Below are 26,719 nucleotides of genomic sequence, written 5' to 3'. Positions count from 1 at the left end.
AGGAATATAAATAATATGCTTGACAGTGCACCATACAATGTTGGTTGCCAGATCTGGATGAGCAGGACATCAGGAAGAATGCATCATGCTTCATTCTAGTGTAGCCCACACGCTGGGAACTGTTGGGGATTTTTTTCATAGAAAGCTAGGCACAGGAAGATGCCCTCTGGTGTCATCCCAGCAAAACCGAGGACATGGCCAGAACATATTCACAGACCTGGAAGCAATCTTGTGTAGAGAACAGCCACAGTTGCTATAAATGTAAACCAAAGATTTTGGTTTCTCAGTAGCATTCGTTGTAAATTGGAAAGCTTCTGATTGGAAAGTACTTTTTTAAACACTCTTATTTATTCTGGACTGCTATGAGAAAAGTCAAACTGGCAGACAGAATAACCTAAATAATTCTACAAAATAATTCTATAATTAACATTTAACTGCTAAGCCTTCCCAGAGATGAAGCCATTTTCCAGAGGGGTTTAATTTATTTTTCAATATAACATACAAAATCATAACATGTGAGTAAAAATACAGCAAGCAGGAACAGCAGAGAGGAGCAGAGAATCCATCCTCAGGTGTTCTCAGGACTTGGCTGGACAGTTGTGGCTGACCAGATCTAGTGGTGGTGGGAGGTAGGGAGTGGTAGGTTGGACTAAAGATCTTCAAAGGTCTGTTTTGAGCAATGTTTCTGTGATTCTTTCAATCCCATTATGGAGCTAGAGTTAGGTGTCAGCATTGATACCTGAAATTAACATGTTATCAACAAAGTCCTTACAATAAGTACTGCTGTTGATATGAAACTCTATAAGCAGTAGATGGTCCTCACAGGTGGCTTTGAAGTCAGGAAGCCAAGACGATAGTGGAAAATTGAATTTGGATTTGAAGCAGAAGGTCTTTTCTGTGTCGTCAGACTGAGTATTATCTCTGTGATGACATCATTCACGGAACCGTATTAGTAAATGATTGGTGAGTATTTCAGTTACAGATTTTCAGCCTTCTGTTATAGTTCATTACCGTCACAATATGTTATTATTTGCAGGTGAAAGTTTTAGTGTTAGCTACAGCTGGAATGAAGATAGGCTATACAATCCACTTGTGCCTGTGCTAAAGGTTTTAATTGCACAATTACACACTGTATTTGCACAAAACCCCCTGATGCATTCAGCGCACAAGATCTGCTGTGCTTGCTTAGTGAATCAGCTATGTATTACTCCATTTTCCTGTGCAAAAATAAATGCCTGTACAGGTGCATGTATGTTTTTGTTTCAACATGAGAATACTTCTCTGAGGTTCATACTTGCATGTGTGATCTGAGTGTTGCTACATCTGCTTCTCTGCTGCACAAGGTTCCAACTATGGACTCTGCCCTCCTACATGTTTTTTCTATTGAGTTTTTACAACTCAGTGGGTAAGTAACTTTTCTCTCTGTTCTCAAGTTTCATGCAATAACTAATGATAAGACCTGAAGATTAATGAATTGACCTGATCAATAATCAAAAGCTGTTAGTGTCTGGAGAGGTTATACTGGCCATTCCACCAGTGTGTAATATTGCATCCCTGCCTCAAATTTATAGAAAAAGATGTGCATCTGCAGAAGGACAGTTACTGTGTATGTGATCTTGTGGAAAGTGGCAGAATACCAGTGAGCTTTTTTATTGAAAATGTATTACTGTGCATTAATGGCAGGGTTAGAGTACACCCTTGACATAGCAAGAGAAATGCAAGTGGCTGAAGAAAAACATCTTCTTCCTAGCCACTGAATTTCCGTCATACTTCTGATCAGCTGTGCACAACTGCAGGAGAAACTTTGGTCCTCCTGCTTGCAAACAAGCATACAAGGTGGCAGGAGAGTATTTTACCTCTTTCAGCATTTTGCTGTGTTTTTTAATTTTCCACAATGTGGGAAAGGAAGGGACATTCAAAGCCCACTTGCCAAGCATATGATAATTTCATTATTCTAAATGACATATTGGCCTGGATAGCAAAAAGAAGACCTTTAGGAGGAGATTGCCTCCAGACTCATTATCCAGAGAGTGGATTTTTGCTTTGCTTTGATTATCTGGAGGGATCTATTCCTGTGAAAAAGAACCTCATTTTTCTTTTTGCAGAATTAGTTTTTTCTAGTGTCTATGTATTCTCATTTCCTCCTTCATTCTTTTGTTAGGCCATCTGGAACTTCAGAAACTTTCATTTCCCAGTTAGGGAAAATGGGAGAGGAAAGATTAATATCAGCCTACAAAGAAATTTTGACCATTTATCCTGAAGTGACAGATGCCTGGGCTGGACTCCTCGGGTTTTCTAGCTTCCTTCCAGTGGAATGTTGATTAGATGTGGCCCCTGCATTTACCTGCGGGCCAACAGCTCTTGTGCGACACTGTTGGTCACATTACGGGAACTGAGTGACTAAAGTTAGAGGTGTGTATGTGGGGAATGTCGTCTTCTTCTATTCAAGTTGTTTTCACTGAGTTTAGCACTCTGAGACAGGGCTACTCAGTCAGTTCTGGCTATGTCAGAGAAGATGGCTGAATTCTTTCCTTTCCAAGTTGTAGGTTGCATTAGTGAGTATCAGCCACCAGCTTAGCCCAAAGGAGCCTTGCCAGGGAGCTTATTTTCCATCATCATCCCTCTTTGGTGTGAGGGCTGGAAATTTGTTCCAACCTGTTGGCCCTTTTCTTGGTGCACTGCAGCTATCTGTACTGTTGCAGTATGCTGCTGAGTGTCTTTACTCAAGCTGTATAGTCCAGTGTGATCAGTAGTACTTAGCTGTAGGTGCATAACTCTCATTTGTTACTTTCTCGTCTGATTTGTTTTTTCATAACAAATTAGATGACTTTGTTAGACTCCTCAAATGTTCTCTGTGTGTGTGTGTGTGTGTATGTATGCACATGCACACATGCACATGTGCACTTTCGATAGAAAGGCCAACAACTTCAATGTGTATTTTGGGTAGTTTGAAAGAGCATGCAGAGGGCAAAATTAGGCAGGCTTATTTTCGTTCCACACGGAACTGAGGCCACCCATACCCTACGTCTCCATTTCACTGCCTTCCTCCTCCATCTTTTTAAGAACAGCTATAATAGTCGTTTTCATTCCTCACTGAACTTAGTTTCCATCAGTAAAATAATGCAATAAAGATTTATAGATTCATTTCATGAGAGGGACACACTTTCATTTTGCCAGTGATGAATCATCTAATGTTTACTTTCCCAGGCCTTGTACAAATCTTTACAGTTGTTGGGGTGAACATCAATTAAAATGAAACTGTATTAAAATAAAATATCGACTTCATTTAACATAATATACCTCCCAAGTTGGGAGTGTGCTTTCCAGCAGCCGCAGTGCAAGATGTTACATTGCAGGTTTCATTCCTTGTAAAATTCACAGAAAGTAGTAAGTGCTGCCTCAAAGCGACCACTCTGATTCTTAGTTCTTATGCCCCTTTTCAAATCTGCAAAAAAAAAACTATTCAGTACCTTGCACATGACTAAAATATATATAGAGACTAAAAATATGTTACTGTACAAAATCATACTAGATTTTTTTTAAGTAAAAGAGCTGATCCTTCTGTGTTCTCTTCTTTCTGCACCCTCACTTGGTCAAAAGATAAAAATACAAATAACTAAACTACAATTGCTTCTATGCTGTTTTCTAAAGCAATGAAATACCACTCTAAAATTCTTGAAAACCTCAGATTAGGTAGATTTTTGAGCAGTGGCTTGTGTTCCTGTCTAGCTGTGTCAATGCCGCAGTTTTGTATGGATGGGTGTGGAAATGCTGGATGTGGACATATTACAGAGTGCTGGGGTTTTGTTGCTCATAAGTATGTTTTAAAAACAGTAGACATTCCCTGATTTTTAAAGTTGGGAACTATTGGGAGCTTTTTTAATTCATGACTTTGAGGCAGGCAAAATAAGTGCGTAATTTAGGTAGACTGATATGGTACTTGAAGAAAATGAAAATCATGAGTGAGAATAATAGACTCTACTTGTTATTTAGAATTGAGGCATCTCATGTTTCAGAAAGTTTGGGGAGAACATTGGCATCTAAGCCTACCTGATGTGGCTGCATTACTATGGTTAGAATGCTGAAGATGTTTTATTTCAGGCATTCAGTAAAAGGTAGGTAAGATGTGACAGATGTGTAAGAAATAGCAACGTGTTTAGAAGAGAGAAAGCAAAATTCATCATCCTGTTAAAATATATTAATTAACAGTCTGTGGCATATAGATACAGGTTTAATTGTATTTTAATAGAATGCTAGAGTGATATTTTTATTTCCTTTTCCGTACTTATCAGAGACCATTTTGCATTTTGGAAAGTGCTGCTTCTAGAAACGCTTAAAACCACAATACGCTGTAGTTTGCAGCATATGGAAGATCATAAGAATGGGTATTTTTCCTGCAAAATGATTTTGATGTATTAAATTCAGCTGCTTAGGGAATGTGGTGGAGAGAAATGTAATATATTGAACTCCTGAAGTATGAAAGGTTTTCCAGTGGCAGAAAGTGAGACTTTAAGAGTTCATTCTGGCTGTTTTAACATCAGATACAGATCATTGGATTGTTTTTCTCCTCTTTTTTTTCATCTTTTTTACTAGTGGCACTTTGCTAAAATTGCTGCATTTCATGTGGTAAATACGTCTTGGAAAGCATTTTTTTTAACATGACTTGGAAATACAGGAAATGCTGAATCTCATTCAGTAGGCACTAGGTATTACAGGTGCTATTGCTCATGTGAGCAATTATACTGAATTCAGGAGAGGTCTTTTTAATGAACACTGCAGTAAAATTAAGTCACTGAAATGAATTAGCAAGAATCATTACATTGCTGAAACAAAAAAAAGGTGTGTAGAACAAAATAAAAGTTTCTTAGACTCCAAGTGAGTTTTCCGTAGCATGGTAAAGGAACATAGTTGCTATTAACTAATTGAATTCTGCAATAGGGATGTGAGTGAATGAAAATATAAACTGAACTATACATATTATAGCCCATAGATACCATCAAAGTCAGACCAGTATGTTAAATTCTAGTTATTATGAGCTCCTGAGAAATTTTATGTTCTATTTCCCACAAGATTTTTTTTAAGTCACAGCAGTTTAGAATATCCTTTTTTCTTTTGTTGTTAATGAACATTCCAGAAAATGTTTTCTCTCAAATAAAATTCCTTCCCAACAGTGCCTAGGGTTGAGGAGTCTGGAACAGTTTAACCCTAGAATAGTCACACTAGAGGAAGAACAGTAAGTTGAACACCTTTGCATGCTGCTTACTTTACGTGTATGCCTGTTAGGGATATGAATCAATTCTCTTAACGCATTTCACAGTGACCTCTTGGAGAGTGAGCTTAATCAGTTTCTAAAGCCAAAGATGCTTTGCATCCACTTTGCAGTTGCGTTCCTCCACTGTGTCTGCACAAGCGTGCAGGACATTACACTGCTTTTGTGTGCATGTTTGCTGAATATGGACCAGAAGTTATATTGATTTCACATAACATATTTGGACAAGTGCTGTTTCTTGTAATGTCTGAACACATTGTGTGGCTTTGTATTTGTGTATGTGAGTGGGGATTTCATTTACTTGTTTTGTTGCAATGTTTCTAGTTTTAGTTAAATTTGAGAGCAGTCGAAAAATACATTGCTTTAGTTTAATTAGCTTGGTAGAAAAAAACCCTTTCTTGGGCAGTAATTATTAGCTGTATATTACTAAAAGGAAATAGTTCACATTCAGTTACTTAGCAGAAATAATTGAATCTTCTGATCCAGTAAACTAGCTCACTTTGGATTCAGCTGGTTTTTAATTTAAGACCTATAGAAGAGAAGACCTGTAATCTCACTAGAGGGAATTGGCTTCACTTTCCTGCAGTTCATAAACCACAAGAGTGAAATTGCAATCCCCCACAGCAGTTTTCTCTTTATTTTTCACATTTGCTTGAAAGTTTAATTTTATGAGACAAAGCTGATTTTAAAGTTTAAAGTGGGGGGTTTTTTTGTTGTTGTTTTGGTGCTTTTTTCCCACCATTTTTTCTTGAACAAAAGGACTACCAGCTCTATCTGTAGTCTGGGCTGTTGTCTCAGACAGCAGCAATTTCAGGATGTTTCAAAGATGTAAACACAGTTGGGTACTGCGTTGAGCCCTTTGGCAATATTCCAAGAGAAACACAAATAGCTAACTAGTTTGGAGCGGATCTACATGGAGCTGATTCTCAGCTGGAGTAAATTGGCAGAACTCCACTGGCTTTTGAGACATTTACACCTGGTGAGAATCAGCCTCCCTGCTCCACAGTAGCTTGTATGTGTGCATTTTTCCAAGGTTTTTACACGGTAGATGTGTTACTGCATCAAGAATTAGATGGTGACTTTACATTGTGCTCTACATGAAGAACTGTAAATGGAGCCACCATTGGAGTAACTAATTGTAGCACAGTTATCTGAGTTCTTTCTCTTTTCCCTGACCAGATTTTAAGCGGAAAGTAATTTACCACTTGTTGTGAGGCTGTTTAACGTCAGAACACTTTCTTTGGATTTGTTGTTCATAGATGTAATTTTATTTAATAAATTAGCATCATTTAATGTGAATTGATATAAGAATTTTCTTCCCTAGTAAGAAAGTAGAGTAAATTGGAACCAATATTACAACACAGGGGTGCACCAGTGTGTGTCAAGTATTTCTAATGATGTAATTTATGTCAGATAAGCCTATGACTTTTTAAGGTTATCTCGTAATTCCTAGCAAGCTGAATGAGCATCCAGGTGTTAAAGCTGTACCTTTTTGGTATAGAAAGTTATATTGCAGCACTTGGTTTCCACCACTGTACTGTGGGGTGAATTTACGAGTGCAGAAAAATAGGAATTTGGAATTTAGGATTACTTGGATGTTGTTCACCTCAGGTAGAAACATGGCATATGAAGTATCAGTACTTGTTTTTTTAAACAAGAAGTTCATCTGTTGCTGAATTAAAAATGTTAAAAATAATATATACTTGATGCATATATGCACGTGAGCTGTATTAATGTATTAGTTTTGGAAGCATTTTCATGCTTGTTTAACTCAAAATGGCTTTGAATTTTCAACAGAAAAGAAGGTAAAAAACCCAAAAAAGAAAGAAAACCAGAAAAGAACTGGCAGACAGTTAGTCCATATGGCCTAATTACTCCTGGTATTTTGAGAAAAGAATGTAAACCTGGAGAGTTACTAAACTGCCAAGTGGCAGTGAGGACCTTTCTTCTCAGTTCTTAGTGCGCCTATTACACATTCTACATATTTCAGTCCTGTTTCATCTAGGAGAGTCCCTCCAGTAGCTGCATCGTAAAAAAACCCACTAGTATCTCCATTTGGAAGGATATTAAATCTTCTCAGTTCGCAAACTTTTGCAAAGTCTTAGGGGACTAAGGTAAACACGAGCTGGGTGTGTGAAAGAACATCCTTTTTCTTTAGCTGTCTAGTCATCTGATAGTGAAAAACTATAGGGATGCCATACATAGATGGGCCTCAAATTATTTTTCCTAACAGATTGGCTCATTCGTGCTAAGTTTCACATTTAAAATGAGATGGTGACTGTACTGTGTACAGAGGGGCTGTTAACTCCTCCTTTCTCTTAGCCCTTCTTCTTTCTGTGGCTGTCAGCTATCAGTATCTGAAGTACAGACTGGATAACCTTGCTGTACCTATGTTCTTACATATTAAGAATCAGAGAGACTGAGGGAACAGGCTCTGAGGCATCAGGAACTCAAGAACTTAGCCTTGCATTAAATCCGTAAAACCGTACTGAAGGTCTGTGCAGTTCTACATCTGTACCATCAGCACTGAATCTCTTGGTTAATTGTTTGTTGGGTTTATTTTATTATTATTAAAAACTATCAGATGGGATATTATCACTTACCTCCCAGCAGAATGGCATAAACTATTTGCATTTGGTTTTGGCATGTTTTAAATTCAGTCTTTCATTAATTTTTCTCCTTACCTGTTATCTTCTGTTTTCTTGTTATGAAGATAAAATAGATTTCCTTTTATTTTTCATTGTTTTATAACAGATTAATGTTGAGAAATAATCAGTTCCTATTAGTCACAGCTTATTCTTTCTTCTTTCCAGTCAGAGATGTATGAAATCCTTTACTAAACAAAAGATGAATGATTTCATGTGTAACTCAAATTGCAAGAGAAATAATTACTGACAAAGGGCCATATTCGGATTTTTATCCTCCTTTTGTGAAAACAATAATTTAATTAGATTCGGAGTTTCCAGAATGACAACCTTGGATGCAAAGCTAGTAAGGCAAAAAAACCAAGAATACAGCAAACTTCCTCATGGAAGAAGTGTTGTCTGTTACAGCCAGCAGACTGAGAGAAGATCTGACTCCAATTTGCTGCTCACTACAGTCTCCCGAACTAATACTGTGCAAGCCATCTCTATCTTAGCACCTACATTCTCCTCCCTTCTGCTTTCTCCTTTACACTTGCTGAGTTGTACTTTGTGGCCCTGTGTTCCAGTGGACAATCTTCTATGAGATTAACCATCATTTGCATTTATTAGTTGTAAGTATAAGGCCTTAGCTTTTGTTAAGAAAACCCTGGTTCCAATATTATGAATGAGTGAATCTAAGTTTCTTTTTTTGTGTAGTTTAATTCTTTCTGTACACTGCTTTCATACCTCTTCTCTAAAATCATACCATCGGTTGTCTCTGTCACGTGGAGGTTAGCCACAATATAAGTCTCCTCATACTCTTCAAAACTTTTGAAACCTGTCTTTCTTTAAATCTCAGTTATGCCATTGAAATGCTTAGATGCTAACATTTTGAGTGGTATTTCAAAGGCTGTAAGCAAACAGTGCCCTGCCAGTCCTTCTTAGCATTTATGGTCTCATGGCTAGTTTCAGCCCTGCCTGCTTTGGACTGCCCTCTTGAATGTGAGGAAGAAAAGACAGAAAAATGAGTGTTATTTCACAACTACTTCAGATGTTGAAACAGGCAATACCCCCACCCCCAAAGGTGAACTTTTATGCATCCTTACTTGTTAGAGAAAATTGAGTAAAAAGCAGTAGAAATACTCAGTAAACTGGTTAGTTGCTTACTGAGGAAAGGCTAAAAAGGCAATTACAGAGATTGGGTAAATTCAGCTAACACAGTGATTTGGAATGCAAAAATATGAATACCTGAAAGATATTAAAACCAGGCAGGTGAAGGAAGGTAGATAGTGTATTTAATACTGTATACCCATAATCATAGGACTGTAGCTAGTTAAAATAGTAAGATAAATCAAGACCAGGAAAAATTAGACTTAAATAGTGAGATTAGAGATCCAATAGTGAGATTTCTTGGGCTGGGAATCAGGATGTATTGGAGGTTTGCCTGTGATTGCCACTGCTGAACCTAACTGCTTTCTGGTGTTCCATGGCCCTCGACCAGTCACTTTTACCAGTATGATTCTCAGCATGTATACACCAATCTTCTAAATACTGACTGTGTGCAGCTCTGCAATTGTCAGGAAGGGAAGCAGGAATGAGAAAACTGATTTAGTCTATTGTTTTCCCACTGAGCTTCTTTACAGTCACTGGCCAATATCTGTTTATTTTCTGATAGGAGAAAAATGACAACTGTTGTGGAGGAAAGACTGGCGCAAGTCACGTATGTTTGTGAACCTTTGAAATTTATTTTGTAAGCAAAGGAATTCTAGGGAGATAACTTGCCTTTCAGCTGCAAAAAAGATTTCTGTAGGAAGCTTTAGAGAAATGAGGAGGTACAGTGATCTGTGCATTGTGTTTTAGTTTTGTATTTTTTACTACTAAGGTGTTTGCAAGATGCTACCCACCAATCCCTTTGATACGCTAATGGCCATTCAGTTACCACTGTAACGTAGCTCTCTGAGAGTACTGGGCTATGGACGGGAGTTTTCCCTTGAAGTCAAAGACAGTAATTGTGTGCCTACTGGTGGCAAGATTTGTCTTACTTAAGTGGACAGCCTTGATGTAGCTGCTGCAGTAAATCTTGCAGTGTTGAAGTTCTTGTGGTAGCTAACACCCCACAAGCACTACAGGCAGTGCCGTGGTGGGGATATTTCTTCAACTGCTCACTGGCTACCTGTTGTGTTCATTTGTAGCTGATGACCAAGTACTATGGAAGGTCCCCTTTAAGTGTACAGGGAGGAAGGGATCCGTTCTTTAAGTTAAAACGTTTACATTGGATCAAAGTAACGGAGAATCAGATTTCAATCTTTCATTGCTTGTAGTAGAAAATCCATGCACATTGATAGTTTTCCCCAGCCAAGTGTCCCTTTTTGTGTCCCCTTTTTAGAAGTCTGCTGAGCAGATTGAAATGGGTACCAGTGGTTTGAAAGTTGAAAACCTTCAATTTTCACGTAAATTACAGGTCAAATCTGTGTAGTGCCTCACCGCCCTTTACAGTAAATCACATGTAAAACTAAGTTATGCCCCATTTTAAATGACAGAAGAATCCTTAGACTACCTGGTAGCCCTTTCCAGTAATAGCTGAAAAAAACAAGAAAAACTAATAAATAATTAAGGCAATAATGTGTTTGCCCAAATAATTAAGGCAGTAATGTGTTTGACCACTGTTTTTTTAGCATGACTTTTTTCTGTTATTATTGTAACAGAAATGCTCCTTTCAAAGACAACTAAAGCTCTAATGATACCTAAGAAGGTCATTCCTAGGAGGTTAAACTGGTTTAATTAGAATTTATGAGAAGGTTACTGTAAGAGTGCAGAAAGATGTTAAGGGGTTAACCTATAAGAGATTACATTGTAGTCAGTGTTCTGTTAAAGTTTGAATTAATTTTTCCCATGGGTTTTTCACATTCTAATTTTCAACTAAATGAGACATCTGTTTCAGAAAAGGAAAATTTGCTATGGTTGTCATAGCAACTATCATTCTGTAAGAAAATTATTCCAATGGTTACTTTAGAACAGAAAGATAGAAATTCAGTACATAAAGCAACATCCGATTGCTAGCACAAACTCTGATAATTCAGCCCTTTTTGTATGGTGGATTATTTGACCTACAAAACTTGTTCATGTGTTTTTAACATAAGGTTAATTGTGCTGTAAACAAATTCACTTCCAGTGTCTTTTACCCCTAGTGTCTTACATGTAGACAATCATTATTCTTATCATAATAATAATAACCATTGGAATTTCAGTAGTATATGGAGAGACTCAAACTGTTTGCTGAAAGAAGATAAGACCTAAACCAAAGTACATTTCTATACATTTCACTTCAGAGGTGAAATGCATTCATATTGTATGTGTGTCTTTAATTGCCAAATACATTTTTGTTGGGGTTTTTAGAGAACAGTGGATTTTTCTCTTATCGAACATACATGACAGTATTGTCTATGTAAAATGTAAAATATTACAGTATGTAATATGTAAATGTAAAACATTCAGTATGTCTGAAACCAGGATATACTGAAAAATAATTTTCAAAAAAATTACACTTTTCCTGAGCAAGCAGTAAGTGGGGATCCAGAAATTCGGTGCTTGATATGAAGAATTTAACTTTGCTTTCAGGTTCTATTGTAAATGCAAATTTTAGGCAAAGTTGTCTTTTCCTGATATCCAGGTCTCACACTTGTTAATTGGGTATTAGAGAAGATTTTTTTCTCCTACTCAGAAACGTTGATGATCATTTTGCAATAAATTTGCAGAAAAGGGGACTTGGGGATTTATAAAATCCCTGTATGCCTATAAAGATGGTTTTGGTTTGGGGGTGGGGGCACTGATACGTGTGATTTGTCTTTCTTCTCTCAGATGTAAAACATACCAACATCCTCCCCTGAATCCTTTCTTGGACTTCAGATTTTCTTTTTTTTTTTTTTTGCCAGAAATATTCCAGACATTTCTTTCGATCTTGGGATTGTCACAAAAGACAGCATAATGGCAAATCACACAAGTTGTAACATCTCCCCTTCACAAAAGAACAGCTCCAGCATGCATAACTTACCAGCCCTGCGCTCAGGCGGCTACGCTGCAGTCACCACAAAGGGAGGGAGGGAGGGACGAGGGAAAGTGCTTCTTGTCTTAATAAGCAGATCATGCCTATTCATAAGGGGAAACTGGCTTTTTAAAAAGTGGCTGTGTACAGGCTAGCCCTAGTAGAAGCAGGCAGAGACTCTCGCGGCTGCATATGCCATTTGGGGTCATTCCGATTTCAACAGGACTAAGCTGACTTTTGGCAAGACTTGTGGCAGTCACAATTATTTCCCTTTATAAATGCTTCTTTGTATCCTTAAAATAATTATTCCATAGGTTTTTGACCTTTTCTTCTTGGACAAATACCGGTCTTTCCCTTTGGTTTCTTTCTTGGGGCATGGAATGGCCGTGGCCCGTTCTGGTGTGCCTGGCACACTTGTGGGATGCAGGACAATGCCTCACCTCGCTTCCCACCGAGGATCTTGGGTTGATCCTGTCCATGCCCAGCAGCACTGGTGCACGCAATGGGTGGGAGCAGGGGCCTGTATTCACTGAATCTGTCAGGGGGTTTAAAAGCATGATTTACTGTGCTGACACTTCGTTTGCCTCCTATTTGCCCTTGCAAATATTTTCTCTTGCTGAGATTTTGCTCCTGGAAAACTTGCTCTGGGCCTACAGACAATTTGCCAAATAGCTGAATATTTTCATCTCAGTGGTGCTTGACATGTAAGTTGTGGAAGGCAATTCCAAGGCAGGAATGGATGGAGAGTTCAGAAGCAGCTTAGGCTCTGTATATTCTTATAAAGCCTGCCACTTCTGTAATACCTGAGCACCTCACAGACTTCAGTTTTATTTATTTTCATGTTATTCCTGTGAGATAAAAATACTCCCATTCTGTCGATGGAGAGCTGAACGTAAAGACAGGCTGGTCAAGCTCCACAGACTAGAGTTTGGTTCTGTGTGACAGTGTTACATGGTAACATTACTGGTCACCTACTGTGGAATAAGCTGGTAACTAGAATCAAGAATCATTTAGGTTGGAAAATACCTTAAAGATCATCAAGTCCCTCCATTAACCTAGCACTGCCAAGTCCCTCAGTAAACCATGGCCCTAAGTGCCACATCTAGACATCTTTTAAATATCTCCAGGGATGGCGACTCCACCACTTCCCTGTGCAGCCTGTGCCAATGCCTCATCACCCTTTCAGTCAAGACATTTTTCCTAATACCCAATCTAAGCCTCTCCTGGTGCAGCTTGAGGCCTTTACCTCTTGTCCTATTGCTTGTTACTTGGGACAAGAGACCAACACCCACCTCACTACAACCTCCTTTCAAGTACTTGTAGAGAGTGATAAGGTCCCCTCTGAGCCTCCTAGCTAGACTGTGAGTAACCACCCAGAAGGTGAGAAGTCATGTACCTGTGAGCCAGGTGCTGTTATTCCTATGAGGAAAGGCTGCTAGGAGTTGAACAGGTAACCAGAAAACTGTGATTTCATATCCTTGATACAGGGATGTCTTTCTTAGCCAGATGCCTTGGTCTGAGCAGCCTGACTCCGAGCAAGGTTTCTGCTTCATTGCTACTGCTGTTAGCATCTCTTCTTCACACACCTTCACCTCTCTTATCACAGCTTTGGGAGGCTGGGATATATTTCTGGTCCCAGTGGCAGATGTACAAAGTTTCACCTTTTATTTTTTTTCCCTGGGACACCTGTTTATCCAGATCCTGGTTATCCAGGGCATGTGATGAAGAGCTACGAGATGAGCTCTTAGCTGTGGACACAGAAAGCCTTTCAGTTACCTGTCTAGAATTGTTGAGGTTCTGTTTGTCTGTGTAAGAAAGGCAGCCTATTTATTATTCTCCAAATATGGATATGGCCAGAAGATGTCAGTCAAAAATTATTAAAAAATTCCAACCTAAAACTAATCCCTCAGTTTTATGACCTAGAATCAGAGCATAGTCAGCAAGACATAATTTACCACTGTGATATAATTGCTGCGAAATACAGTTTTTTAATCAATGGGATAGCAAAACACGAATAAATTGTATTCCGACTGGCAGTGTTACAGTCCCACTGTTCTATGATGAGCTACTCCATAAATATGTTTTAAAAATGTAAATGCCCATCTGATAAGAAATCCTGAATATGGAAAGTCTTACTTAAAAGCAAGTCAATGCACCAAGGACAGAAGAAAATTATGTATAAGGAAAGAAGCAGTATTCTTGTTCTGATGGGATGCTTCCAATTAGGGAAACAAAGCAGCATAGATGATGTGTCTGACTTTGGAGTGGGATCTGTCATTGTGCCAGGGTCTGTCCTTGCCCAGCTGGTCATAGGCTAAGGGCCAAACAAGACAGGAGCCAACGTGAAACGTAGATCCACACCTAGGTATCTGAGACAGGTGGTCTTCTAGATGTTATGGGAGTCCAGCATGCTAATCCACACATGGAGGTCTTGTTATCCAGCTCTTGTGAGAGTTACTTTTCCACTAGTTAAAGGAATACTGTGAATATTTTATTTTTGCTGCCTGCTAAAAGTGGTAAGGACTGCACTGATTTTCCACACAAGCTAAATAACACTGGTTGTATGGAAAGAGGGTTTTACTGTACATACAAAGAAGAAAATGAATGCTATTTGTGTCTCCAAATTCCATGCTAGTAGAAAGTCAATCTCCATATTTTAATTAGATAACCAGTACATGGAAGTAGCACTGAAGACATTCTCCTCCTCTCTTGGCAGGCAACCTTGGTTTTATGGCTGGGGCTTTAATCTTCCACGAGGCCAAGCACTATTAGAGAAATGGAACCTTATTCCAGATGGAATAGATATTCTTATAACACATGGACCACCTCTCGGTAAGAAAATACTAGTGCTCTTAGCTGTGTATTTCAGATGATTATAAGTAACCAATGCCTGTCTTTAGACAAAGAGTGCAATCCTGACTTACAAAAGTCAAAAGTAACATATGTACTGATTTCAGCAGCATCAGGACTCCAGCTCAGGTTTATGTTTCATGATTACCTATGCTTAGTGGTAGGGAATTAAATAATGGCTTAAAAAATAAAGCCTTAACATATAAAGCCTTAATGAGCTTTATAAATAAGTGAGGTCTGGTTTTCCTATGCATCTGTCCACTCTGCCACTGCTGAAGTTAGTAGGTTTAAAGCATGGAGCCTGCTTGAAGAAAAATGCAGCATTGGGAACTTATATTTTTAGGACTGCCTTTCTCCTACACTTGCAGTAGCATTCCGTCACCAGCAAGTACCCAGAGTCGGTATTTTTCCTCATCATGCTGTCTTGGTGCATCTTCTGCCTCACAAACCCAAATGCTGCCATTGTTTGGCTGGTCTTTGGACAGTGTAGGTGAATTGCCTATCTGTAATACAGTCTGGCAGCACTAACAGACCAACAAGAAATAGTTTTGTATTTGTGTTTCACAAATATTAATATAGGCGATAGAAAAGTCAGGAGAGATTTCTTGTATTCCTAGAAAAAAAGTGAATTATGTGTGTTACAGAAATAATGTAATCCCAGAATTGTCCAGATTTAGTAAAGCTTTTAACATGGTTTTCAATGTATTTAACATATAGCAAGCTACATTTAATGAAGCTATGTGTTTAACTCTCACTAATTTAATCAGTGGACACGAAGGTGAAGCATGTACTTAAGTGGTCTGCTGGGTCTTACTGTGGAGGAGCGCTTTGTGTGAAACGAAGGCAGCTGCTTTCTTTAAACCTTTAGATTCCCCAATTTCCGGAAGCTAAAACCCTCCTGTCTTCCACCCTTTCTTCTCCTCTTTCAGAGCTTGGAGGAGAAAGTATCTAAAGGGTTTGTGTTTTGTTGTTCTCTTTAGAAAGACATGTTTGCATTCCACTGCTCACTAATCCTGGGGAAAAAGGCTTCTTTGTGAGCATGGTTTCTCACAGTGAAGGTGTGTGTTTTGATACTTCACCTAAGTGGAGTTTCATGTCATACCATAGAGTGATTTTAATATGGACCTCTATTGTAAAAGTGGATGGCAGAAATAAATTAATTATTTAGACTTTGAGGTATCAGCTCCAAACAGTTATTGCTAGGGATAATCCCTGTTAGGATCCAAGGCATGGATCTGGGTCTTTGATGTACTTTTATTTATAAGTCATGTTTAAAACATTTTCAGAAGCTTTTTCAGCATTTTTAAGCCATTTTTAAAACCAGGTGATCAGCTGTAAAGAAATCCAACCTTCAGCTGATCCAAATAATATCCCTGCATCTAGCACATGAAATCCGGTGTTGGAAAGTGGAGAGGGGGGTTCGCACCACTCGACTTTAGCCACCTTGCTAATTTAGCCACCAGGCCTCTCCAGGCAGCCTCTGCGATCAGCAGAGGCAGGAGAACCTCTAGAGAGCACTGCAGAGCTGGCGCTCAGCAGACATGCTTTAATAATAAATGTAATAATGAATTTAATAATTGTAGTAATTCTGATGAAAAGCCACCCATCTCCATTGACCGTAATGGGGTAACGTGAATTCCCCATCTTCATGTCTCAGGATTTGTTCTCTTTTTTTTTTCTTTAATTCTTAAGCGTCAACCATCCTCCAAGGGTTTTTTAAAAGTTCACGTTTCTTTGTCTTTTTCTTTTTGATGCGTTAATAGATGGCTCAGGCACAGAACCCTCTGCCTGAGGGCATCAGCTGTTGGTCTCCCTGGCACCCATGGCAACAAATATATGATGCTTCAAAAGAAATTAGCACTCTGCCTAGCTTGCAGAACTTCCTTATGGTGTAGCTCTGCCCACAGACATTTTGGGAGACAAGATCCTCCTTGACCCTCCCGGCCAATTATTTTAACCAAAAAGCTGATTACGGTTCTGATCTTGGACAGCATCACTAGAGCTGTTCCTAATGATCATAAATAGCAATCAGTGCTCTTGCAAATGCCTCTTCTTTTTTTTTTTTCTCCAGCATGCCTGTCTAAATTCTGTCCGTCATCTATTTTCTGTGCTGCTTTCTCATTCCCTCACTTTAAAAGAGCACGCATCCTCCTATACTAATTAATACTACATTGTTAGATAGATTTTAAATTGCTTGCATGAGTTAGATGCAGAAGCACCATTAAGAGTTAATGGACTTAGTGTTTCTAAGTCAGTTAGGCAAGTAACAAAAATCTGAGTAATTTTTCTTTTCTGTTTTAGAGTAGTGCTTTGGGATGAAACCAGGGCAGGGATACACAGGAGGTCCACACAGGATGAGAAAACAAAGGTTAAAACAGCTATTATTGACCATTTTATTAGTGACCCGTGTGTTATTAACTACAATAAGGCATATATTTCATAGCTTATGAAATACTGTATTCGTGATTATGGGATCAGTGCTAATACTCGTTTCTATATCGGCATATTTTTGTTACTTTTATGTGTGGTATAACTTTTTAAGTCTTTTCCCTGATTCCTAAAGATCTGCATTTATGATTCTTTTATTTATCTTAACAAAGTTCACTTTCTTTGTTTGTTTTTAATTTAATTTCACCTTTAAGTCTTCATTTGTAGCTGTCTGCTTGATTGTCGGTGACAAAGATTTATACTTTCCTGACAGCTGCAGAAACTTGTTTCAAGTAACCAAACATTAAACAAACCCTAAGATGAACTCTAATTGTTAGCTAGGTGTAATCAATTATTCTTAGTTTGTGTAGTCAGGTGTACATAATAAGCTGCAAACATATGGGAAAGCTTCAGAAGGGTGATAATGCATGTAAACAAAAACATGTTCAACATAAATAATGCTTAATTTAATGGAGAAGTTAATTTTATGGATTTTTGTTTGTGAAGTTTTTGAAGTGGAAATACTTTTGCCTTTATGTTCACCACAGACATTTTGACAATTAACTGTTTCAAATCACTGAAGTAACGAAACCTATGGTTATAACACGCTTGCTCTGAAAAAAAGGCATGACTGGATTCCAGAGGAGTTGCTGGCCTCACTTTGGCATCCCACATACTTATTATTTCCTACAGTGAATTTTGACCTGCATTGGAAACCAAGAGTGACTGATAAAATTATTTACCAGAACCGAGCATTCCTCTGCTCTCTCTGTAATTCAGCAGGGCTTTGTCTTTGTACATCTTTGTGTGTGAATTAATTAGGAGTCTATGGCCATTGTCAGAACTTCCTTTTTTTGACATTTAGGATGCCTCATTCCCAACTCATTTTTGAAAATTGGACTTTGCTCTCTGAGTAACTATGATAAAAGGGCAATATTTTTCAATTTTCATAAAACCCTACACTACACTGAGCCCAGTTTTCAAGCACTGGCATCTAAAGATGATCATCTCAGTGTGTGAACCTACCCTGAAGCTCTAGCAAATCTGTGAGTTTTCCCAAGAGCTTGAATACCACAGTTCTGGTCTTTTAAGCCAGTTGGTTAGCCGCTATTTAGCCATGCTTGAGTGGACGTCAAAAGTAAACATATGAAAACTAGGTCCATACTCTATACCTCTCTGGCTGACTACTGTTTTCTCAAAAGCACAATATATTCCTTCTGTTGCAGCAATCTAAGAGATACAAAGCTATGACAGGCACACAGGGAAAGAACAACTAAAGAAAAACAGTGATTATATCTTTTAGGTTTCCAAATTTGAGCCTGATGAAAATGGCAGAACAATAGAAAGATAAAAAGAATGGTTATTGCAAGCCCTCTAATAAAACAACATCCTTCTTATACTACTACTTTGAAGGAAACATGAGACTTCAGTTGGCAGTAAGCATCCCCCTGCAGTATGTTTCTAGACATAAAAGCAAGTTGGTGTACATTTTTGTCTGTATTCATTAAAAAATGAATTTTTATACAAGTGTGGTGCAACTAAGTGTAACTCTTAAAAACATCTACTGCAGATGGGCTGAGTTTCTTTTCCAGTCTGAGGTCCATAGATTTAGGCTAGTGGGCCTTGGTGTGTCATGAGGTGCTTAGACCCATGTTACTTGATAATGTTGGGTTTAGGTATGCTGTGGGTTCCTCACGTGAATTCCACTACTGTAAGACTGAATGTGACAACAGTACAGTTTTATTATTAACAACACAGATTCCATTACATCAGTTAAAGTGTTCAATTTCAAAAACTACATCCCAGGGCTAGATTTAAATAGCTAAATGTTGATTTAGATTCTTAAGAGACCCACTTTGGACATACTGCTCTTTGCACCTCACTCTCTTAAGGAGAGAAAACTTCATAAAGCATTGAGTTTTCACATTAAAAATGCTTTAATTGCAGTGATTTATTTTCCCTGAAAGACAACTGTCAAGAGTTAGCTTTTACTTCAGATGAACTTTTATGGTTTTCCCCAAGTATTTTTCCTTCCTTCTTGCACTTACCAAGACAAACACTCTTATTTCCATGTCCGTTCTTCGGTGGCTGCTTATGAAAAGCCACAAGTCACGAAATCTCAGAAATGCTGTATAGCAGTAAAGCTTTGCAGATAACCTGTCTTCTTTTAAAGCTTTCTTTTCTTTTTCCAAGGTTTTCTAGACTGGGTTCCTAAGAAGATGCAACGGGTAGGATGTGTTGAGCTTCTGAACACAGTCCAGAGACGAATACAGCCAAGGCTTCATGTTTTTGGACATATCCATGAAGGTCAGAACACATTTCTTTGTATATATATGTGGAAACCACAAACACAGACGTTGTCTGGTTTAACAGCGTTTTCAAACTTGAACGTCTGAACTGAAGCACTTCTGGAATTCAGATAATTATTTAGCTACATATATAGAGATGAAATTGGCTGATACCCTCATTTCAATATTTGTACTACAGCTTCTCCTTCTACATCTGTAAAACAGGGTGATGCCTCCTCCACAAAGAGTATTACTGTGAATTTTAAAATAAGAACGAGTCCAGTAGTTACGGAAAGTGACTAAATAGTAGGATTGATGGATTGTATTTTCCTCTGTGACTTAAGATAGATAATTCATGTAAGCTCGGTGTCTCAGTTTTCTGTGTAAATGGGTAAGAATACTTTAAGGGGTGGTTCGAAGGCTTAATCTTCAAGATTGCACAAGAAAGGTTGTCTCTCCCCATCAGCATGTGTATGAAATTGAAATCACGAGGATGTTACCACTGACTTGGGCAAAAGTTTAAGATATTTATTCGTGTATTTATTTGCTTTGGCAAGGGAAACATTTTGTACCCACACAAAACAAAATGATTCCCTTGACTATTTCATTTTTAACTGGAAACGAGTTCCCTTCACCTAAGTCAATAACTAGTGACAAATATGCTCCACTGAAGTCAGTGACTACGGGAGTTCGTTTCCAGGCAAAGGGAAAGGTAGATGCTGTCTGCTGTAGAGAAGTCTCTGCAGTTCACATATAATGGCAGCAAGATTTCAAGCAGTGCCCCCACCAAAAGAAACCACTGGACTGTGCAGAAGTGTACCCATTGGCATGTAAGCATGTATTATCAGCTGCTTAGTCCTTGGCAACGTTAATTTACTGGCAAAGAAAGGTGCTCCACAACTGCCAGTTTTCTGCTTCTGGGATTGCTCCAGCCTTTGATGTAAGATCTCTGTGGGTCTCACCAGTGTAGAAATGAACAAATGGAAACACTGGAATAGCTGGAATGCAGATATTTCTGGGTTTGTGAAGAATCATTACCCTTCCCAAGAAATCCCACTCCAACTTGCTGCTAGGAGCTTTCACCATGCTAAGTTAAAAGTGACATTGCTGAGAGGTGTGCTGGTGTGAAATTGATGGAGAAGACATTCAAATCATTATTTTACAGCTCAGGGATTAAGTCCATTCTCCTCATCTGTCTCATCTGTCGTGACCTGTTAATGCCTAGCTAGTGTCCAATGTGCTGTTAAATCACAGAGTAAGCTCAACACATAGGCAGTATTTTTCCCTAACCCTCCACTGTTAGAGCAGTCTTTGAGATTCCGTACAAAAGAGTTAGTGAATACAGTTCAAACTCATTGTCTTTTCAGAAATCGTAAGCCAAGTGGGTTGCAGGGGATATAAGCAAACAGTTAGCAAGCCATGAAGCTTCAGGCAGGTAAACAAAATCACATCTGCTAAGACCAAACCCAACTTTGGCTCCCAAGGGAAGAGAACGGCAGCTCCACAGAATAATAAATCCTGTGAATTAATACAGTTGGCACAGTAGATACCAGAACACAGAAACAAGGTACTCGTCTTGTTAACTATCATAATTTAGAGAAAACAAATGGGGAACTGCATAGCCTGTTTTGCAGTGGGATGCTAAATCTCTGCAGAGGAGAATTCCCATTGCAGACAGCCTGTGCAAACGAAGCTGTTCTTTGTGGAGAGAGTGCATGATTTGAACAGATGAGTTCTTCCCCTGACTGAGCATAGCTACATCTGCAGCAGTCATTTACCGAATATCCAGGAGGAAGAGATGCTTAGAAGAGATGTTTCTTCTTTATTCCCCCTCTGCACTGCTGTCTCTGCCAAAAAATACCTCTACACATGGGCTTGCTGCTGATTGACCCACAGAGTGGGTCAAAAAAAAAATAAGTGACTAGTAGCATGGCAGGAACTCCGGCTAAAGTCCTACTTTGCCCATTACAGCCAGTACTTGGCTGAGGTAATGGGCAAGGAAACTCTGCTGGCAGTAGGGTGGGAACGAAAACTGTAGCATTAGGAATCTTCCAGCAAAAAGAGCATATTAGCAAGCCGATTCTGTTGTCTCCGAACATGTAGCCGAGGAGACAGAAAGTCCCAGCAGCAATGCTGACTGTCCTCTGTGCAGTTTGTGTTTTACACAGAACAATTGTTCTGTGGCAACAGCAAATGATTTAAAGAAATGTCTGTGACAGGAACCTGACAGAGTTTTCTTCCCTCCCTAGTCCCTAATTATAGTGTGGCTTTTCCATGGGGAGTCCAGGAGGCCCTGCATTATTCAGGGTGTTTTAAGGAACAAAAAAGAGAGGAATTTGGCTACTGTTTCTTTTTTTGTAAATTATGCATCTATCAATGCTTCCATAAGACACAAAATTGCATTCAAAAAACCTGTAGAATCCCTAGGCACCTAGGCTTGAATAGCTGTAACTCAGTGTATGTAGCAATGAATATGTTTCACTGGTAATTTCAATAACAGTGGGATTGAATCTTAGTACAAATGCTTTCTAGCATGTGATTTCCCCAGAATCATATATCTCTGATTTTGAATGCATTTCTTCATGCTGATCATAATGTTTCAATGCAAGTTTCCAACATTAAGCTTTTAGTTCTGGTGAGTCAAGCTTCTGTTTTTTCCTAGTCATTCATGAAAAGATTTTTGGCAATAGAGAGTGTGTCTACTTTTTCATAACACCAGGGCAGTTAAAGGGCTGCTGCTTCACTTTCTGAAACAGCATTTCACTGTGTTTCTTAAGGCATTAGAGCTGGAAGTTTGATTTTTTGCAGGTTTAGCTCTGGAATTGTTTGGCTCGGGTGTCTAGTCAGACATGAGATGTAGTTAAAGCTTTTTTGCTACTGATGAGACATAGAGGATGGTGTTTTCTCCCATGGAAATGCTATGGTGTCTTAGGGCTTAAATTCACCTTGTCATAGCCATGTTTTTGTTTTGTTTTTTTTGACTGGGCAGACATTTTAGTGTCTTTCCATCAAATTTGGTGGAACTTGGTCAACAAGTTCAAACACATAGCAAAAAGAGGTTCGTACTAGACAAATCCCGCCCAGGTGCACATGCACACATACTCCCCTTAGTCAAGCAATGCTTTTTCCTTATTCATTGCTTAAAAGATACACAACACAGGACAGGAAAAAAGGTGGAAAGATGAAAATTGCCCAAAGTTTGCTGCACTGATGACTGCAAACCTGAATGATAAGAAATTTGGGGTTTTTTCAATGCTGCAATTGCCTAAGCTCTATCTTCTTATCCTTTCCAAAAAATGAGAAGGTTTTAAGAAAAAAGCTTTGCAGAGAAAAATATCTGTCTTTCCAGGAAGATTTGGTGAGTTGGCTGCCAGAGAATATAGCCACTAGCTAGTGAGGGTCCATCTTGCCTTTCTTACAGAATTTAAAAGATGTCAAAAAGTTCTGCTGTAAGACAAAGATGGTATTAATTCAGGAGACCTTTGTGTTTTGCATGAAGAGAATTTTTAAATTCCTTCTGAGTAATAAGTGTGACACTGCTGTGTGATAAAGGTGAATAATTAAGAGAGGAAGAAAATAGTAATGAATAATGAGAGTAACCAGAGTTTGTCTTTCTTTGCAGGCTATGGTGTCATGGCTGATGGAACTACTACCTATGTGAACGCATCTGTGTGCACTGTGAATTACCAGCCACTTAATCCACCTATAGTTATTGACTTACCTACTCCAAGGAACACATGATTATAATGAGGATTTAAAGTTGTACCCAACACATTAGCAAATTTATATTGCTGGCTGAGAATCCCAGTAGGGATCCATTCAACAAAAAAAAGCAAAAACCTTCTTTTTTCCCTGCTAGCTCTTAACAGATAAATTTTGAGTGACAAAAGTGGATGAGGAACAAAGACATTTTGGTGCCAGAAACAGATTAAAGACTTAGCATTTCACCATTAAAATATTTGTGAACACAGAAAAGTGAATGCATTCCACATATATAATATACATATACATATATATATCTCTCTCTCAAGTAGGGACTTTTGTATATACCGTTCATTATATTGGACTTATTAAAAGAACAATGTCTTTCAAAGGAGTGTTTCTTTAAGAAAGTTTGCAGTTTAAACTTAAGTGTTTAGACTAGGATTTCCTCATTTCAGATGTTTCCCAGTGAGCTCTTGGTAAAAGAAAAATGGTGGTAAAGATGTTTTCCCTTAATTAACAAGGCAAATATAAGAGATGCTGCACGACTGACCAGTCACAGGAGGAAAGCTATTACTTCAAGTCCTCCAGGTCTAAGTCATTGCATCTATTCAAAACCGATGCAATAGAGGCCCTAATTCACTGTACTGAAATGAAGTTTTACTACATCTGGCATTACAGATGGTAAGGGAAATGGTGCACATTGCCAGCATGCTGTAAACAGCTCAACATTCAAGAAGGGAGACTGTGTTAAGTGCAGTATAAACTCAGGAATTTGTAACCTGGCCTTGCCTGTGAAAAAAAGGAAAAGGATGACATTTCCCTTAAAAAAAAAAAAGGGGGGAAGAAAAAATATAACTGTATTTTCTTATGGTCAGGTGATATGTGGTTGTATGTAAAAAGCAAAAGGAAAACCCGCAAAAACCCCACCGAGTGTTCAGTAGCGGTATTTTAAATAAAACCTACTGGGACTATTTGTTTAAAACCTGTTAATGAGACATGCAGCCAATGATGAGGTTACTGGTTTGCATTTCACCCCAGTCAGAAGAGATTAAATGTCATCATTTTGTCCTTGGAGAACATTACAGATGTCGAGGGGAAGGGGTCATCCCAAGATGGAGATTGGGCATTCACTTTTGGGTAGCTATGTAGTAGCGTAAGTGCAATGAATAATGAGTACACACCATTCTGAGGACAGAGCCTCACAGAACCTGTCATTGCTGTTTGCCTGCTCATGGACACTGCTGAAAGAGGCCCAAGACAACATTGTCAACTGAGTTGAATCCATCTGTTGTGTCGCATGTGACGCCAGGTAAAGCAGGAGATGTGTCAGGAGCTCACTGGGGTAGCCAAGTACCATGGTACTGCCCATGCAGCTTTGCTGCAGGTTAACAGAGGTGTTGAAGCTGCTGAGATTTCAATCCTGTCCTAGGCAGAAACTTTAGAATTGATTACAAACTCACCAGAAAAAAATGTGCTTCAAATGTGCCCTACAAGAAACGGGTTTCTGTCTTGAACTGGCAATGGTCAGTTCATTAATAACCCTCTCTGCTCGAAGACGAGCCGTTTTAATTTAACTGCTGCATCCTGAATTTGGGGCTGATGGCATCTAGACATTAATCTTGTGCACACGCATTGGACAGACCATCACATTACCAATACAGGCTTGTTTGCAGGTCTGTGCATAGCCCACATATGCACACATGCATTGGATAATTGTGTGTGTTACTTTTCGCCTGATCTGTGGATGTAAGTGAGCTTCACGTAGCAGCTGCATGTACTTCATATGCATACACAATTTAAAATGCCTGTGTCACAAAACCAGGCTATGTCAGCCTCAACTCTAAGCAAGGCAGAAACACTGCATTTCTCTGGCCTCCCATGGACAGCAGCTCTTCCAACTGCTGCTGCTGCATTCAAGCCCCGTAACTAACTCATGCTGTGGACCCACCAGAAACCACCAGAAAACATGAAAAGTCACAGGTCTGTCATTTCCTGTAAGCTGTTGGGTGACCTGGGGTCTAAACTAATGTGCTGCTTTTTCCTGAAACGAAACCCAGAAGAGCCAGTGACACCTACAACTGTTTTTTTGGTGAATAGTTCACAAGTGCATGAGTAGCCTGCCATGAATTCAGATGAGTGCTTTTGTCAAAACTATTGGTATAGAAATTGCAGGATCAGCTCCTAAATCATCAAGCACTGAAATTCATAGTTGAATATGAACTCCCGCCATCACTGGGAAGATGAGCAATAGCGCATAGTTAGAATAAAAGTGTCTTAGCTAGTCACAATTCAAGCGATTTGCAGCAAATGTGGCAGGAAATTGGCTGTATGTTAAAAGTTTGAAATGTTTACATTCGCTCATGGCACTTAAGAGACTAAAAAATGTTAAAGTGGGGGGAAGAGGTCCTTTTATTAGCCTCAGCAAAATTTCTATGTCGACCATAAACTATTCTCTTAAAAATAATTTTTCCTAAGGTATCTTCGAAATACTGTGTATTTTTATGTGGAAAGGATACGAAAGCAGCTGTTCGTTCAAAATATCATTTAAAGTACTTGAGGTATGAAAGCTTAAAGATTATTTAATCATTTTGGCATAACTTGATTGTTGTTGTACTTTTTGGTCAAGCATGTTAGACAAATAAAGTCTTTAAAAAAACCCCAAACAGACAGAAGGCCTCTTTATGTCCACCTCATGCATTCTGTGGGAAAGGCTGCCTGTCTGCTCCAGGAGTAGGAGCCAGGCTGCAGGACATGGAAGGGAAGGGTTGGGGGGCAGCTGGCAGAGGGGCTGTGGGTGATGGGCAGAAGGTGCCCTGCTCCACCTGGCAGCTTCTGACCATATCTCCTGCAGAAGGCAGCAAACTAGAAGCCGGGGTTGCAGAGAGAGGGGAAAACCACAACTACCTGTAACTAATGTATGTTGGTGGGAAAATAAGCCATACGTGCCTGTGAGGCTGAGGAAAGCTAACGTGAGGGAGTGCTGCAATGGAGCTGTGAAGCAGTAAGGAACTGGGGTGCCATGCTTTGGGAATGAGCAGCAGTCAGGGGAAGTATGGTTTGTGCTCTGAGTTGAGTGCAAGTACATGAAGAGGGGGAGGTAAAAGTGAGGTGACTTACTTTAACTTCGTGGACACAGTCAAGGCGTGGGCTTCTTGCCTCAAATCTGATGTACCTCGGATTAGGGAGGCCATGAAAAGGAGGGTTTCCACAAACACAGTTTTCAATTGTCAGCTCTATTTAAATTCAGGGATGCTCTCTCAAATCGTTCCCCCACCACCTCCCTGTTGCTGACCTTCACTGGTATTTGTCCAGACAGCATCGCTCCCGAAAGTATATATCACTAACAAGTGCATAGGATCATAGAATGGTTTGGGTTGGAAAGGATCTTGAAATCATCTACTTCCAACCCCCCTGCCATGGGCAGGAATACTCCCACCTTCCACATTTCCAACACCATGCAGAATTGTTACCGAGTTTAATTTCAGTTCGTTTTGACGATGAATAAGGGAGATAC

The 26,719-nt window shown here is 39.1% G+C and overlaps 1 protein-coding gene across 3 annotated transcripts in view; it reads left to right on the top strand.

Moving 5' to 3' along the window:
• The window catches only part of MPPED1 (metallophosphoesterase domain containing 1), a 64,210-nt gene extending 38,342 nt beyond the window's left edge, over positions 1-25,868 (top strand). For all 3 annotated transcript variants that reach the window (XM_030479546.1, XM_030479545.1, XM_030479548.1), the window contains exons 5-7: positions 14,652-14,767; positions 19,406-19,519; positions 23,123-25,868. In XM_030479546.1, the coding sequence (XP_030335406.1) occupies positions 14,652-14,767; positions 19,406-19,519; positions 23,123-23,241 (349 nt within the window). In that variant the 3' untranslated portion in view covers positions 23,242-25,868. The remainder of the gene's footprint in view (positions 1-14,651; positions 14,768-19,405; positions 19,520-23,122) is intronic.
• The last annotated feature ends 851 nt before the right edge of the window (positions 25,869-26,719 follow it).

This window comes from Strigops habroptila, chromosome 3, assembly GCF_004027225.2.
Source record: "Strigops habroptila isolate Jane chromosome 3, bStrHab1.2.pri, whole genome shotgun sequence".
Classification (NCBI taxonomy): domain Eukaryota; kingdom Metazoa; phylum Chordata; class Aves; order Psittaciformes; family Psittacidae; genus Strigops; species Strigops habroptila.
This window is presented reverse-complemented; position numbering and strand designations above follow the sequence as displayed.